General features: G+C 37.5%; 2 protein-coding genes across 3 annotated transcripts; both read left to right on the forward strand.

Moving 5' to 3' along the window:
- Nucleotides 1–244: 244 nt before the first annotated feature.
- On the forward strand, nucleotides 245–13,797 carry LOC128855622 (phosphoinositide 3-kinase regulatory subunit 4). 2 transcript variants are annotated; one of them, XM_054090670.1, is made up of 15 exons: nucleotides 245–488; nucleotides 550–730; nucleotides 4,874–5,044; nucleotides 5,115–5,398; nucleotides 5,458–6,046; nucleotides 7,471–7,666; nucleotides 7,848–8,066; nucleotides 8,134–8,614; nucleotides 8,688–8,802; nucleotides 11,386–11,593; nucleotides 11,675–11,869; nucleotides 12,000–12,456; nucleotides 12,526–12,955; nucleotides 13,025–13,200; nucleotides 13,269–13,796. In XM_054090670.1, exons 1-15 carry the CDS (start codon nucleotides 400–402, stop codon nucleotides 13,501–13,503), a joined length of 4,026 nt encoding a protein of 1,341 aa, XP_053946645.1. In that variant the 5' UTR covers nucleotides 245–399; the 3' UTR covers nucleotides 13,504–13,796. The 2 variants fall into 2 exon arrangements, with proteins under 2 accessions (XP_053946645.1, XP_053946647.1); XM_054090672.1 differs by lacking the exon at nucleotides 11,675–11,869 and having other exon boundaries at nucleotides 13,269–13,797.
- A 265-nt stretch (nucleotides 13,798–14,062) lies between these two features.
- On the forward strand, nucleotides 14,063–14,892 carry LOC128859996 (uncharacterized). Its single transcript, XM_054097199.1, has 2 exons — nucleotides 14,063–14,375; nucleotides 14,439–14,892. The coding sequence occupies exons 1-2, from the start codon at nucleotides 14,356–14,358 to the stop codon at nucleotides 14,845–14,847; spliced, it is 429 nt and encodes a 142-aa protein (XP_053953174.1). The 5' UTR covers nucleotides 14,063–14,355; the 3' UTR covers nucleotides 14,848–14,892.

Here is a 14,892-nt window from a genome sequence, read left to right on the forward strand (position 1 = left end):
AAAAATAATAAAATAAAATTAGTAATCTGCACGAACAGAATCTGAAAGAGTAATAAAATGTTGACGAAATTGCATATTTTTTCCATTAGTTTTACGTAAAAAAGGTACGACGAAGGTAGATTCAGCAAAAGCCGCTGGTGGGCTAAATTGTTGCCAAGCATGTTTTAAATCAGCTTTAGCAAAGTCATGAACCAGTCAGTATTCGCTACTTTTCTGCGTTTACCAACACAACATTGGTTTCCAGATGTAAGAAAACAGCTGTTTTCAGTTCATAAGAGATTTTACTCGTAAACATTTTTTATTAATTTATCGTCATTTACCTGCTGAAGAATCCCTAATTGGTTAAGAAGGAAAGAAAACATTTACAGTGACAATTGTTCTTCAACAAAGGGCAGCGAAATGGGTAACCAGCTGGTGGGTATAGCACCATCGCAAATTTACCCGATGGAACACTATTTTTCAGGTTCCGAATTTATTTTCGAATCAAAGTGAGTGTGTAGCTACATTTTACGAAATAAAGCATATTTATTAAACGAATATCTCGTGTAGTATGGGCAGCACACGATTTTTCAAAGTGGCCAAAGCTAAATCGGAAGAAGGTGTCGTTGTGGTGAAGATATTCGTGAGACATGACCCAACATTGCCACTAGAGAATCACAAGGAACGCCTCGAATATATAAAGAAGGAACTATCTAATGCGGTGAACTGCTTACCATTCCAAAGAGTTGAGGTGAGTATCATAACCAAAATGCTAAAATCTGTGTATGAAATACTGCTAGCATAATACATCAACATTAGTAAAACAAATGATATGACTGTACTCTGAGAGGAGTGTAGAGGCGAGTAGATGTGTCAAAAAAGTAGTGTTCAATAGATTACATTTCCCACAAGTTCCTCTCCGTGCTGCGGCCATTTTGTCGCGTTGCAGCACATTTTACTGTTTACAATGGTAGGACCAAGTGTGTTATTGCGACCGCCACCCTACCTAGCATTAAATTATAAAAATTGCAAAATAAAATACCTCCCATTGCATCAAAAAGGCAAAATCTGACTTTATTGTCGGTGACGGCATCAGTTAGCGATTTTGTGTCGTTAACAAACAAAATTAATTGGAATAAAAATCCTAAAAAGTAAACAAAAATGGAACGAATTCAGTTTTATCGTAAAATTAAATGTAGAATTAATAATAACACCATTGTCACTAACACGGTAATGGTTGTACGGGTTAGGCTAAGGTCTCTATGCACTGCGACCAGATTGATCTATTGTGCGCCCCTAATTACTTAATTATAATTATTTAGTATAACGAGGAATCGAACCAGCTCCTTAGGAGGGAGCAATTGTAGGTCTTGCTCGTCTAGTATGTACGAGCCCGGGACTCTGTGTCTCTTGTGGCTAACAAAAAAACAGCAAAATATGAGTAATACGAGAGGTACCTTTAGAATATAACTCCTTTGGCATTAACAATTTTCAATTCTGCCTCAAAGGCAATGCACAAAAGAGGCAGACTGCGTCACACCTAGAAATCATATAGGTAAAAAAAGAGATGTTTCAACTGTAGTAATCAGGCATGTGATTCCACTTAATGCAAAATTAAAGCTGTGCTTCATATAGGATTTTATAAGATAACTGAAAAAAACAAATGCTCAATGTGGGAAAGGAGAAAGAGGCTATCAAAACATACTACCCAGAAAATATGAATGGACAACTTTCCCAAAACTTTGCGAAAATATAAAAGAAACTAGAGACAAATTTCAAGAATGTAACAAACAAATTACTAAATTTAGATACAGTACAGTAGCAAAAAATGTAATGAAGGTTATACAACCAACTGTAAGGCACACAATTAACAATAAAGCAAAAAAGAATCAAGCAGTATACGATTTTCTACTAAATAAAGGTTGAACAATTTGGAGGTATCGGATTTCAAATTTAAATAATTCGACGAAAATTCGCAATCTTTACAATTTGTTTGAGTTTTTGAATGGTTCTTTCATGGCATTTATTTTTTAAAGATAATCCCTTTCTAATGTTAAGCGCAATTCTGCCCTCCATAAACACTAATTTTTAATGACTCGTTAGAAGTCTTCGGTCGGTATCTCGTGAATAACTTTAGTAATGTTGGCTTCCAATGTTCCAATCGGAGCTGCTTTATCCACAAAGCATTTAGACTTTACATACTTACACAAATAAAATTCCAAAGAAGTGAAATCACACGATCTTGGTGGCCAATCCACTGGTCCGAGACGAGAGGTAAATTGCTCACCGAAACGATGACGTAGTAAATCCATTGATTCACATGCTGTGTGGCAAGTAATGCCGTCTTGTTGAAACCAAATGTTGTGCAGATCACCTGCTTCAATTCTCGACATCTAAAAAGTCGTTTATCATGGCGCCATGGCGTCCGCCATTCACTGTCACATTGGCGCCAGCCTCGTCTTTGAAGAAATATGGTGAATATTGAAAAAAATATATGTTTTTAGTTTGGCAGTAATCACGCGAGATGTGTCAAGAAACTCCTATTGAAGATAGAACCTCCAATCTGATCGATTTCGACTGGTGGACGACAAATTTTATTGTATCAAAAGCATATATTTTTAACAAATTTATGGACAAAAACAAATATGTATGCACATGCATGTTAAGTACAAAATTATCTACTTTTATAATGAGATACATATTAAAATAAAATAATTTATATAACACTATAAAATTTTGTGTAAAAAAATCCAACCAAAATTAAAAATCGTCAAATACGAGCGAGTACTTTCGGCTGCCACCTCATAGGGTATTCGGCTACGGAATTCTGCCTGCTAATTTCGCACATATTCATACACTCGTCCAATCAGTAACTTTTCAGAGGTCAAAGAAGTAGTATGAGTGAAGATTGTGTTTTTTTGACAAAAATTATAATGATTGCCTGATAATCAGGCATTTCAAAGCCAGAAATAGGGAAACATTGTGGAACCAAATTTTAAAGTACTCTATTTCTTCGGATAAATGTGAAAATTTAGTAAATTCAAGCATTAAAGATGTGAAAAAGTCATAAAACCAGCAGGAGGTGCCAGGAAATTCTACTTATACATTTTTTGGGGCAAATCGTTTTGTTTCTAAAGGGTGATCAACTTAGAGGTATCGGATTTAAAATTGAAATAAAACAACGAAAATTCAAATTGATTTGGCAATCATTATAATTTTTGTGTAGAACCATTCATGACATTTATTTTTTAAAGATAAGCACCAATTTTGCATGACTCGCTGGAGGACTTCGGCGGGTATCTCGTGAATAACTTTAGTAATGTTGGTAGTACAGCATTTTTACATCCAAAAAAGGTTACAAATGCATAAACACAGAATAAATTTCGTCCACAAAAAATAATATTTATTTTAAACACAAAACCGGCCAAAATTTGTTATAGCCATTCAAACGGTTAAAATAAATTAATCCGACCAGCTTGGGTCGCAGACGCCCAGGTTTAATACGCTTGGAAAATTACTTTTATTAAATTCAAAGTAAAAAATGTGTGAAAATATAACGAAATTAAGAATCAATTTACTTTTGCTCGATTTGACCACCTCTGGCCTGATGCACGGGCACCTGCACGTTGCTGGACCGGTCTAAAGTTGGTTACACTTCGTGTGCCGAACCCTGTAGCTGAAACAATCTTCGCAGCAAAGCGTCAGCACAGCCTCGGCTATTTTATGGCATTGCTTCGCTTTCGTTGTGGCAGCTTCGAATTTCGCATCCAAATATAGCCGAAGTAAATGAAATGAAAAACTGAAAGTAAAGGCCGGCTAGAATGTTAATTAGGCAGCAAAGCAAAGAATATTTTCTTTTGTGCATATTAGGATATCCCACAAAAATCGTGTGCTAGAGATAAATATGGCTTATAGGTAATTCTTTTTTAGAGCCGTCCTATTGCATCCCGTTTCTTTAGAAGTCCCTTGCGGTGATTATCACAAGTCCTTGGAGATTCATCTAAAATCAATCGGACAAGAGAAATTAGTTTTATGAATAGATAGTCTTTTGCCTGATCGCAGCTTTTTTTTTTCAAAATTAACAAAAGGGCAGCATCAGAAAATATTTTTCAAATTTTCGAGAAAAACCCGATAATTAATTGTTTAAAAAAATCGACATTTTTGAAAAAAAAAACCTTCGATCAGGCACGAGTTTTTCATGTTTTCCAAAAGCAGTATAAATTTTATTGAAATCTACCGAGCTGTTTTTAAGTTACAGTGATCACCAGTTCAAAAAACATAATTTTGAGAAAAACGCATTTAAAGTTTGCTATCGATTTATGGTAGTATTTGACCAGACCCTTATGTCGAGTTATACGAATTATTTATCTACTTACCCTGTGTCATCTATTCCTGGGCCATATATCATAATAGTTCTTCAGCCGTCACAGCAGCTTCCAAAATATCGATTTGCTGTTGCCTACGTAGCATAACAATAAAACCCGAGAAGTCGGTTGCTTACAGCTGCTGCTAGCTACTTGCTCTCGAATGCTCCGGAGCGCTCGATCGCCCTTTGTTAATTGTTGAATAACTCGAAAAGTATTTGTCGGTTTGACTTCAAATTTTCACACAATATGTTTAAGATATTATACTTTAAGAAAATGTCAAGAACAAAAATCCAATTTTTTGAAAATTCTCACTACCCCTAACCCCTTAACCAGACAGCTGCCGTATACAAACAGAAAAACATTGGCGCACGTAAGGCTCAAAATAAAAATTTCCTTCACTCAAAATCATTTTTTTTTTATTTAGTAAAGGAATTCTTCAAAAACAAAATTGGATGATTAATTTTGCGCCACCTTACTATATGCACACGAGGTTTATAAGTTAAATTTATAAAATGTTTCTTTATTAGCTCACTGATAAGGCAGCGTACATCGTACGAGAATACGTCAAACACAGCTTATATGATCGGGTTTCTACACGACCTTTCTTAACAACGCTCGAAAAGAAATGGATAACTTTTCAAATACTTTGCGCATTGAATCAGTGTCACAAACAAAAAATTTGTCATGGCGATATAAAGGTTAGTACAGAAGAATATTACAGAAAATCAAAAAAAAAAAATATACCAAACAATTTTTTTTGAATAACAGTTGGAAAACATATTGATTACGTCATGGAATTGGGTGTTGCTGTCGGATTTTGCCTCCTTCAAGCCCACTTATCTGCCCGAAGACAATCCCGCAGATTATACATATTTCTTCGATACCAGCAGGCGACGTACTTGCTATATTGCGCCCGAGCGTTTTGTGAAAACCTTCTCATCGGATGATGCCGAAGGTTATGGCGCCATGCTACCCACTGATTCGCTTATACGCTTGGGACCCTATATATCCGATAATACTCTCACGCCCGCCATGGACATATTCTCTGCAGGGTAAGCTTACCCCAAAGGGAAACTCCAATGTAATACTACAATGAAAAATGTATTTTTAGTTGCGCACTATTGGAACTATGGACTGAGGGTACAGCACCGTTCGAACTCTCGCAGCTACTTGCCTACCGGAGCGGTGATAATGAATTGGTGACGAAGCATTTGGAAAGTATAGAAAATGAGCACCTGCGTACGCTACTCTCTTCTATGATTAACCTTAATCCCATGTGCAGAAAAAGTGCAGAAGATTATTTAGATGGAGAGCGCGGACGTCTATTTCCCGAATATTTTTACTCTTTTCTACAATCGTATTTGCAAATGTTTTCATCGTTGCCAATAATGTCACCAGATGATAAAATTTTACGTTTACATTCCGATATTGGCCATTGTATTAAAGTATTAACTAATGCCACTGATTTAACGCCGGATGAAAATGACGTGGAAAAAGCTGAACAGGCCGAAAAAAAGGATGAGTTGAGCCAACGTTTGCCTACTGAACAGGATGGTCTAATTTTAATAATCACCGTTGTTACCTCTTGTATCCGGGGCTTAAAGCAATCGAATACACAAATTTGTTCGCTAGAAATACTACAAAAACTATGCAGGTATACAACATCAGATACCATATTGGATCGCATACTGCCTTACATCGTAAGTATAGTAACGCTCTTATGAAACCTGAAGGGTCTTACGAAAGACGCGCCTAGATGTTGTTTCAAAATAAAACGTAAAAATTTATATTCTTTCAGGTTTATCAATTTTTTTTTAACCTTTTAGTGCCAGGCGAAAATGAGGTGCCTGTGGGAGACTAACCGGCCGAATTTCGAAAATACTCATAAAAACCAAACATGAAACAATATTTACATGATTTTAAAAGCAGTATATTAATACGGCGGCGGCTGCCGTTGCGAATAGATTGGTGCGTGACTACCATTCGGAAATCAGAGAGAACGTAGATTCGAATCTAGGTGAAACACCAAAATGAAGAAAATTTTTTTCTAATAGCGGTCGCTCCTTGGCAGGCAATGGCAAACCTCCGAGTGCATTTCTGTCATGAAAAAGCTCTTCATAAAAAAGCCATTACCGTTCAAAATCGGCTTAAAACTGTAGGTCCCTCCATTTGTGAAATAGTAGCAAGACGTACACCACAAATATGACTAAGAGCTTGGCCAAACACCCATGTTGGCTTATTTACATAGACTTTACTTTTTAAAAAACCTCACAAAAAGTAGTCTAGTGGAGTTAGATCGCAAAGTGGAGTTAGATCGCAGATCGTGGCCAGTTTGTGTCACCATTACTGGAAATTAATCAATCGTCTATGTCTATTTTTTCAAGCTCAGGTCACAAAAAATCTTCAATCAGTTGTCTATAGTGATGTCCATTGACAGTAAAAGCTCTTGCGTTTTCATCTTCGAAGAAAAACGAACCAATTATTCCATACCAAACAGTACATTTTGGTGGATGTTATGATTTTTCTGAAATTACTCGGGTATTTTCTGCTCCCCAGATGCGCTATTTTTGTTTGTTAACAAATCCATCTAGCGTGAAATGAGCTTCATCACTAAAGATAATTTGGCATGAAAAACCAGCCATGTTCAAAGAGTAAATTCAGGAAATTGTTGCGTTAAAAAAGATGTGCCAGCTTCAATTCTTGTTATATGAATTTCGTAAGGATGCAAATGTAAATCCTTGTGGTAAAATCCGCCTTTTTCTATCCGCGATGGAACCAGTTTCTTCAACCTTTGAATTGTCGACTCATTCGGAAGCTTATTTTCACCAAAAAAATCACGAATTTTGCTGTATTTTCTTCTTAAAGATCGACCATTTTCATAATAAATTTCAATGATTTTAAGGCGCTCTTCTATCGTGTAAAATTGTGCATCTGTCTACTTAAGAAATGTCAAAGATGACATCGAAAAAAGGTACCATCTAGAAGTTAGTCACTACTGACTTCTAGCCGCCACTTTTGAAAGACCCTTTATAATGTTTCACTATCAACAAATGTGTCTTTTTTTTTAATAATTAAAATTTATTATCTGCTAAATTTTAACCAAATTCGAATTTCATCTTTTTAGCTGTACCTCGCACAAAACTTTTCCGAAAAAGTTCAAGTGGAAGCAATTGAAACCTTAACCGCTTGCCTCAGTATGGTCAAACAAATACCGCTCAGCGATGCGAATGTTTTTCCCGAGTACATTTTACCCTCCATATCAAAATTATCCAGCGAACCGAGCGCCGTTATTGTACGTATGGCATTTGCACGCAATATTGGTAAGTGAAATATATTACAAATAATTTACCATTCTCCCCATTTCACGACGAATCTACGTTAGCGGAACGACACAGATTTGTAACCGACAACGGACTATCACTTCAGCAAGTTTCCTTAAAAGTGTTAAACTGTTATAAACAAAAAATTCTATTTATTAAATGTCATTATTTTCATTTAAAGCCAAACTAGCAAAAATCGCTATTTACTTTTTGGAAGAGACGCAACGCAATGCACCAAACGACATGCCTGCGCGTAGGTACGAGGCCGAATTGAATGCCTTGCATGACATAATACAACAAAACGTGCTGAGCCTCTTAACCGATTCGAAAGCGGTCGTCAAGCAAACACTCATGGAGTCAGGCATTTGTGATTTGTGCGGCTTCTTTGGCAAAGAGAAAGGTTTGTTGTTTGCAACGCATTAAAATTTGTATAAAAATTTATTAATTTTTTTCTCGCATTTCCTCAGCTAATGATATAATACTCTCACACATAATGACATTCCTTAATGATGATGACAAAAATTTACGCGGCTCTTTCTATGACAATATTGCCGGCGTTGCTGGCTATGTTGGTTGGCAGGCGTCCGATATACTCGTACCGCTATTGCACCAGGGTTTTACGGATCGTGAGGAGTTCGTCATTAGCAAGGCGATACGTGCTATTACCATACTCATCGAGTTAGGTCATATAAAGAAGCCTACAATCACTGAGATTATTAAGGAAACCGCTTGTTATTTATGTCATCCCAACTTGTGGATACGTCATGAAATTTGTGGCATGATCTCGACAGCGGCGCGCACTTTGAGTGCCATAGATGTGCAAGTTAAGATAATACCTGCAATACGGAAATTCCTGAAAATGCCATTAATACAAGTGGAGAAGCCAGATTTGCTGTTGGATTGCTTGCAGCCACCGATTCCCCAACAAATTTACGATAGCGTATTGAGGTTGCTTAATGAGCTTTATTTTTTAATTAATTATAATCAACTAGGCATATGTTTATCCTAATATCCATTTTAGATTTCACGACATTCAGATGTTCTTAAATGAATTAGAAAGTCGCGCACTAGCACGCAATAATCCAACACAAGCAATGGTGGCGCAACAGGATGAATCCAGCCAAGCATTACGAAATGTGAGTTTCGCTGCTACTAGCAGGAACAATTATTTTTTTTTGTTATATATTTATGCATTAATTTCATAAATTTTGAAATTTTGTAGTTTTTTGCGTGGTTTGCTTAATCCAAGATGAGATTATTTTATACAATATTTTCTTTAATATAATCTTCTACATACTTAGTCTTGCCATAAATTCTGTGACAAATTTTACAATGCATATGGCGAGAACAAATTAGCAGAAACAAGTTCCGTTATTTTTGCTTGTGCTCGTATGCATTGTTTACTCATAAATGATAGTCAGTTTCGTGGCAAATTTCGCTTGTTAGCAATGGAGTCGGGAGCTAAGGAAAATTCATTCCAAAAATGTGGTAAAAGTGCAAGTGAGATTTCGAGAATGTTGGTTTATTGCACGATCAAACGTTTTTCACAAACGGCTGAAGTGACAGACAGAAGAAGAAGTGGTCGTCCTCGGGTGATTCGAACGAGTGCAGCCATAAAATCCGTTCGAGAAAGAATTCGCAGAGGGCAGAAAATCATGTCCAGGGAAATGAATGTAACGACCAGATCCATGTTAAGACTAATTAGAGATATTCTCTCTCCACATGAAAGCCTTCCGTCGCCCAACTGGTCATCTTTTGACAACGCGCTTGAAGAAAATTAGACTCAACAGATGCAAGCACTCGGTGGCACGCGGTCAACGGCCATGAAAATATTCTTTTCACGGATAAGAAAATTTTCACTGTCGAAGAAGTTTTTAATAAGCAAAATGACAAAATCTATGCTAAAACTTCTAAAGACGTAAAAAATGTTGTTCCGAGGGCCAAATGTTGTTCAGTGTGGCCACCAACCAACCTCCGTAATGGGTTGGTGAGGAGTAGCCTGCAAAAAAGTAGTTAAGACCGGGGCAAAAGTGTACCAGAAGGATGCCTTAGAAGGCGTGAGGTGTAGCAGTTGAGTAGTAAGAACGCTCTTCAATGGAGGATGTTGAATTTTTGAGAAAGATTCCGCTCCAATCCATAAGTCAAAAACCACCCAGCAGTGGTCAAAACACAATATTCCTTGGTTCAGAAGATTGACCGTCTGGAAGTTCAGGTCTGAATCCATTGGACTACTTGGAGAACTGGGCTTGGAGAGCATGGCCTGTCGCAGAGCTCACAGAAATTTGGAGAGTCTCAAACAAACTTTGGATCGAGCAGCGACGTTAGTATCCATGAAAACCGTGCGTGCTACAATAGCCGAATGGCCTAATCGTTTGAAGACTTGTGTAAATGGTGACCATTTCGAAAGAAAATTAAAATTTTTTTTTAAATATTTACATGATTAAATCAAACTAGGATAGGTTAGGTTAGGTTGAAGCGGTAGCCCTCTGGGACACACTTAGGCTCATAGCCCATAGGGATGCCGCGTGAGGAGATTTCCCTATTTCTCCTAAAACCAATGTGTGTTTTTCAAAAATTTTATAATATCTCCTAACTATCTACCTTACGTCATTAAAAAAAAAGTAAAGGGTGTTTTTTTTTAGAGGTTAGGTTTTCAAGATGAAATAAAACGTATATAATTTAATGTTATGGCCAAGAATTTAGCTTTATTATAAAGATAAGGGTTTGGCATTATGTTTTAAAAATGATTTCGGGCAAGTGGCCGCCGCGGCTGGCTCGAATAAATTCCAGCCGAGAGGCCCAATTTTCGACCACTTTTTGCAGCAATTGGGGCCGTATGTCAGCAATAACGCGCCGAATATTCTCTTCCAAGACGTCAATCGTCTCGGGCTTATCTGCGTAGACAAGCGACTTCACATAGCCCCACAAGAAATAGACAAGAAATAGTCCAGCGGTGTTATATCGCACGATCTTGGAGGCCACGCCACAGGTCCACGGCGCGAGATAATGCGCTCACCAAAATTTCCTTCAATAAATCGATTGTTGCGTTGGCTGTATGGCATGTAGCGCCGTCTTGTTGGAACCAAAGGTCATCCACATCAACATCGTCCAATTCAGGCACGAAAAAGTCATTAATCATGGCTCTATAGCGCTCTCCATTGACTGTAACATTATGGCCGGCTTCATTTTTAAAGAAATATGTACCCATGATTCCCTCTGCCCATAGAGCACACCAAACAGTGACTTTTTGAGGATGTAACGGCGTCTCAGCAATGGCTTGTGGATTATGTTCACTCGAAATGCGACAATTTTGCTTATTGACATACCCATTCAACCAAAAGTGAGCTTCATCGCTGAACAAAATTTTCTTGTGAAAATCGGGATCGGTGGCCATCTCGTTTTGGGCCCATTCACCGAACGTGCGACGCGCTTGATCAGGTGTAAGTCTATTCATTATGAAATGGCAAACCAAACTGAGCATAAATCAAGTGACAGCTGTCAAAAAGACCATCTACGAAAAAAGTAGTGCCAACTTGAAAACCTAACCTCTAAAAAAAACACCCTTTATTATAATTTCATATCTATAACGGCCTTAACTTGTAACAGAACTTATGGCTAAACTAAATGTAATAACATTTCTTTCGTTTTTAATAGTGTTTTTCGCAAAGCAAAAGCTTTAATGTAAGAATCATTTTTCTTCTTTTCACTTTTTATTCCAGCTTTTCTGCCGGTTGGGCTCGGAAGGTCTCAATGAATTGGTTGAAATGCAGCTGCTCGCTTTCAAGGCGTACTTATTGAAATTAAAACATAAATCCCAGCAAGAAGCGGATGAGCCCTCGTCCGGACGTATAGTGATCAACCGCAAATATGTGCAATGCCACGAATATCCGCTCGCCGAAAAGCTAAACAAATCGCCACAGGAAACACGTATGCTATTTTTTCTAATCATTATTTAACTTCTGTAGATTAGTCTAACAATGTATAATTTTTGATGCACTGGATATGCAGGCGCAACCGAAGGCGGTCTGACCGCTACTGCGTCTCCTGCATCGGATGTAGTTGTTTCGCCACTTGGCGGTGCTGCTGGCAGCCCACCGACGGGCATTACATTAGTTGGCGCTACGGCTCAACAGCCAAACACAACAGTGAACGCTGCCACTTCACTCGGAGAGTATACAATGCCGGAACGTAACTATTGGCAGGGTATGCTCATCCAAACTTGTATTAAAAATTTATTGACAAACTCGAACGAGTTGCGAGTATACGAGTATACGAGTTGTTGTAGAATATGTGTAGAATAGTAATTCATTTAATATTTTTTTCGCTTCTGCAGAACGTTCTTCGGAGTGTCTCAAAGATTTAGACGCACTACGAATTTCGTTTAAGAATCGTTACAGTACGCTTGCGTTTTCCCAGCACAGCCACAATGAGACGCTAAACTCAACATATCCGCAAGGTTGGTCTTTAAATGGCACCATGATAGCTCATCTGCACGAACATGCCGAGTCGGTTATTAGAATGACGTCGTTAAGACCGAACGGCGCTATTTTCGCTAGTGGCAGTGTTGATGGCACAGTGCGGCTGTGGGATTGTAATAAATTGAATGGTAATCAGGGTATCAACAGATCACGCCAAGTGTATTCAGCAAATACCCCCATTTACTCGCTGGTTGCTTGCGATGGTGGCCAGTCTCTGGCAGTTGGTGGCAAAGATGGCAGTCTGTTAATTATGCGTATTGATAGGAATTCATCGAAAATGGCGCTACAACAAGCTTTACATCTGGATGAAGGGTAAATTGCATGTATAATAAAATGTACTGAATTGTAATATTAAATTTTTGCTGCATCTGCCTGTTGTAGCGAGAAAAGCGATGGACCCGTTGTTGATATGCAAACCTATGACCAAAGTGTTATCATCTATGCCACGGTATATGGCGCCATCGTTGGATGGGATACGCGCGTACAAAAGCCCGTTTGGCGTTTGGAGAATGAACTGCAACATGGAGTTATAACAACAATATGCGTTGATCCGGCTGGTTCGTGGTTGGCTACCGGCACGAGTGGAGGCAAGCATATTTGCTGGGACTTACGCTTTCAGCTGCCCATCGCTGAAATTAAGCACCCAACTGGCTCGCGCATACGCAAAGTTACATGCCATCCCACAGAGCCTTCATACTTAATTTCAGCCTCACAGTCGAATAATGAAGTCTCTATATGGAATGTTGAAACAGGTCATCGCCAAACAGTATTGTGGGCCAGCTCTGCATCTCTGCTGTCGAACACTCAAATGGTAATTGAAATTAACTTTAGTCTACACAAATATTCAATATAATCGATTAAATGCACGTCTTCCCTCTAGAGCGAAACGTCAACTTCATGTGGTATCTTAAGCGGCGTAGTGGACAAAACACCGTTCATATTGACTGGCAGCTCAGATCAACGTATACGTTATTGGGATCTGAACGAGCCTAAGAATTCATCATTGAAAGTGCCTGCTGCCAAAGACAATATGGAAAACATTTCATTCAACTATGAGTACGTAATTTGTTTGTAGCCACGTCTGAATGTTAGCTAAAATGATATATACTCCGCTCTATTTACAGTTCCCAAATGATTGACGGAAGTCAAGTAATTTTCGAACAAACAGTCTCATTGAGTAATCCATCGGATTTGAATTCAGCCAGCTGTTCACTGGAGGAAAAGCCTCGTTCCGGTCCAGATATGCCGTCGTCAAGTCACCACGATGCGATCACTGATTTATTGATGTGTAAAACGGACAAAGGGCAAATTTATGTTGCATCTGCTGCCCGCGATGGTGTTATAAAGTTGTGGAAGTAGATAAATATTTATTATGATTATTATACAATATATGTATAAGCTTAAAATATTTTATATAAATGTATGTGTATGTAGGTGCATGTATGTCTGTGATTCGTCATTTTTCATTTCAAATGCACCTTGTGTTTTATGCCTACTTTAGTGTTATATATATATATATATAGCTTTATGTAAAAACGCCAAGAATTCTGAACATTTTGTATTTCATTATAATTTTTAACCATAAAAATGCATGCATGTGTAAAAATAATCGTATATGTATGTATGAGGAATATTTAATAAAATTATACTAGTAACCAAATACTCGTGCAATTGCAACCAATATGCTATAGTACAATATCCAGAACGTAATTGTGCCAACAAAGCATAAATTGCTAATCTAAAATTGCTAAACGTCAACGACACCGTTGGACTTCTTTCTTTGGGGTTATTTGAAAGAAAAGGTGTACGTCGATAGGCCAGCAACATTTCAAGAGCTAAAGGAGATAATTCGGCACATTAACGACATAGAACCAGTGTTCGGACTTCTACCACTAAAGTGGTAGATATACCACTTTTTTCCGAAAATTTGAATTTCTACCACTTCTACCACGCAAGCTTAAAAATCTACCACTTTTTTCAACTTTTGAAGAAGTCAATCTTTTTCACACACTATTTTCCAAAATATTATTATATGTTATGAATTACAATATTATATTAGAACTTTTATTCTACTAAAAAAAGAAACAGGCTGGCAGCACTTTAATATATCGTCAAATACTTTGCGCAATGAATGATGTTGGCAACAGTGACGTTTGACACATAATTTTGCGCCACTCATTTAATATTGTTGCGTTTTCGTATTTGTTGAAGATGGAGAAATTCCTAAAAAGGTAAACTTTTTTAATATTGAGATTTGTGTACAGAAATATAAAATATATTACAAACTTCTTTAGAATATATACTGCAGAAAACGTGCCTGCAACGACTGAGTCGTCAAATAATAATAAGCCGACAAAAAAGAAATCTAAGTACAATCAAAAATACAAGCAGGAATGGGAAGATGGTCGGGAATGGCTAGAAAATGCAGACTTTAAAGCATTCTGTAAATATTGCAAAACGTTTCTTGCAAATGATGTAACATTATTAGACCGGCATGCTAATACTAAAAAGCATATGAACGCAGTGAACACAAAAGACCAGGCCCGGCTGAAGCAAATCACCATTTCGGAAAGTGTTGAAAAAAATTCAGAAACTACACACCAATCTAAGGAACTTGCGATGGTTATGTACTGTGTGCAACATTCTCTGCCATTTACGTTGATGAAATCTTATGTGAAATATTATATTTATGTTTGTTATTAAATAAATAAAGCATATTTAAGTTTTACCCTAAATCTACCACTTTTT

The sequence above is a fragment of the Anastrepha ludens genome, chromosome 2 (assembly GCF_028408465.1).
Source record: "Anastrepha ludens isolate Willacy chromosome 2, idAnaLude1.1, whole genome shotgun sequence".
Taxonomy (NCBI): domain Eukaryota; kingdom Metazoa; phylum Arthropoda; class Insecta; order Diptera; family Tephritidae; genus Anastrepha; species Anastrepha ludens.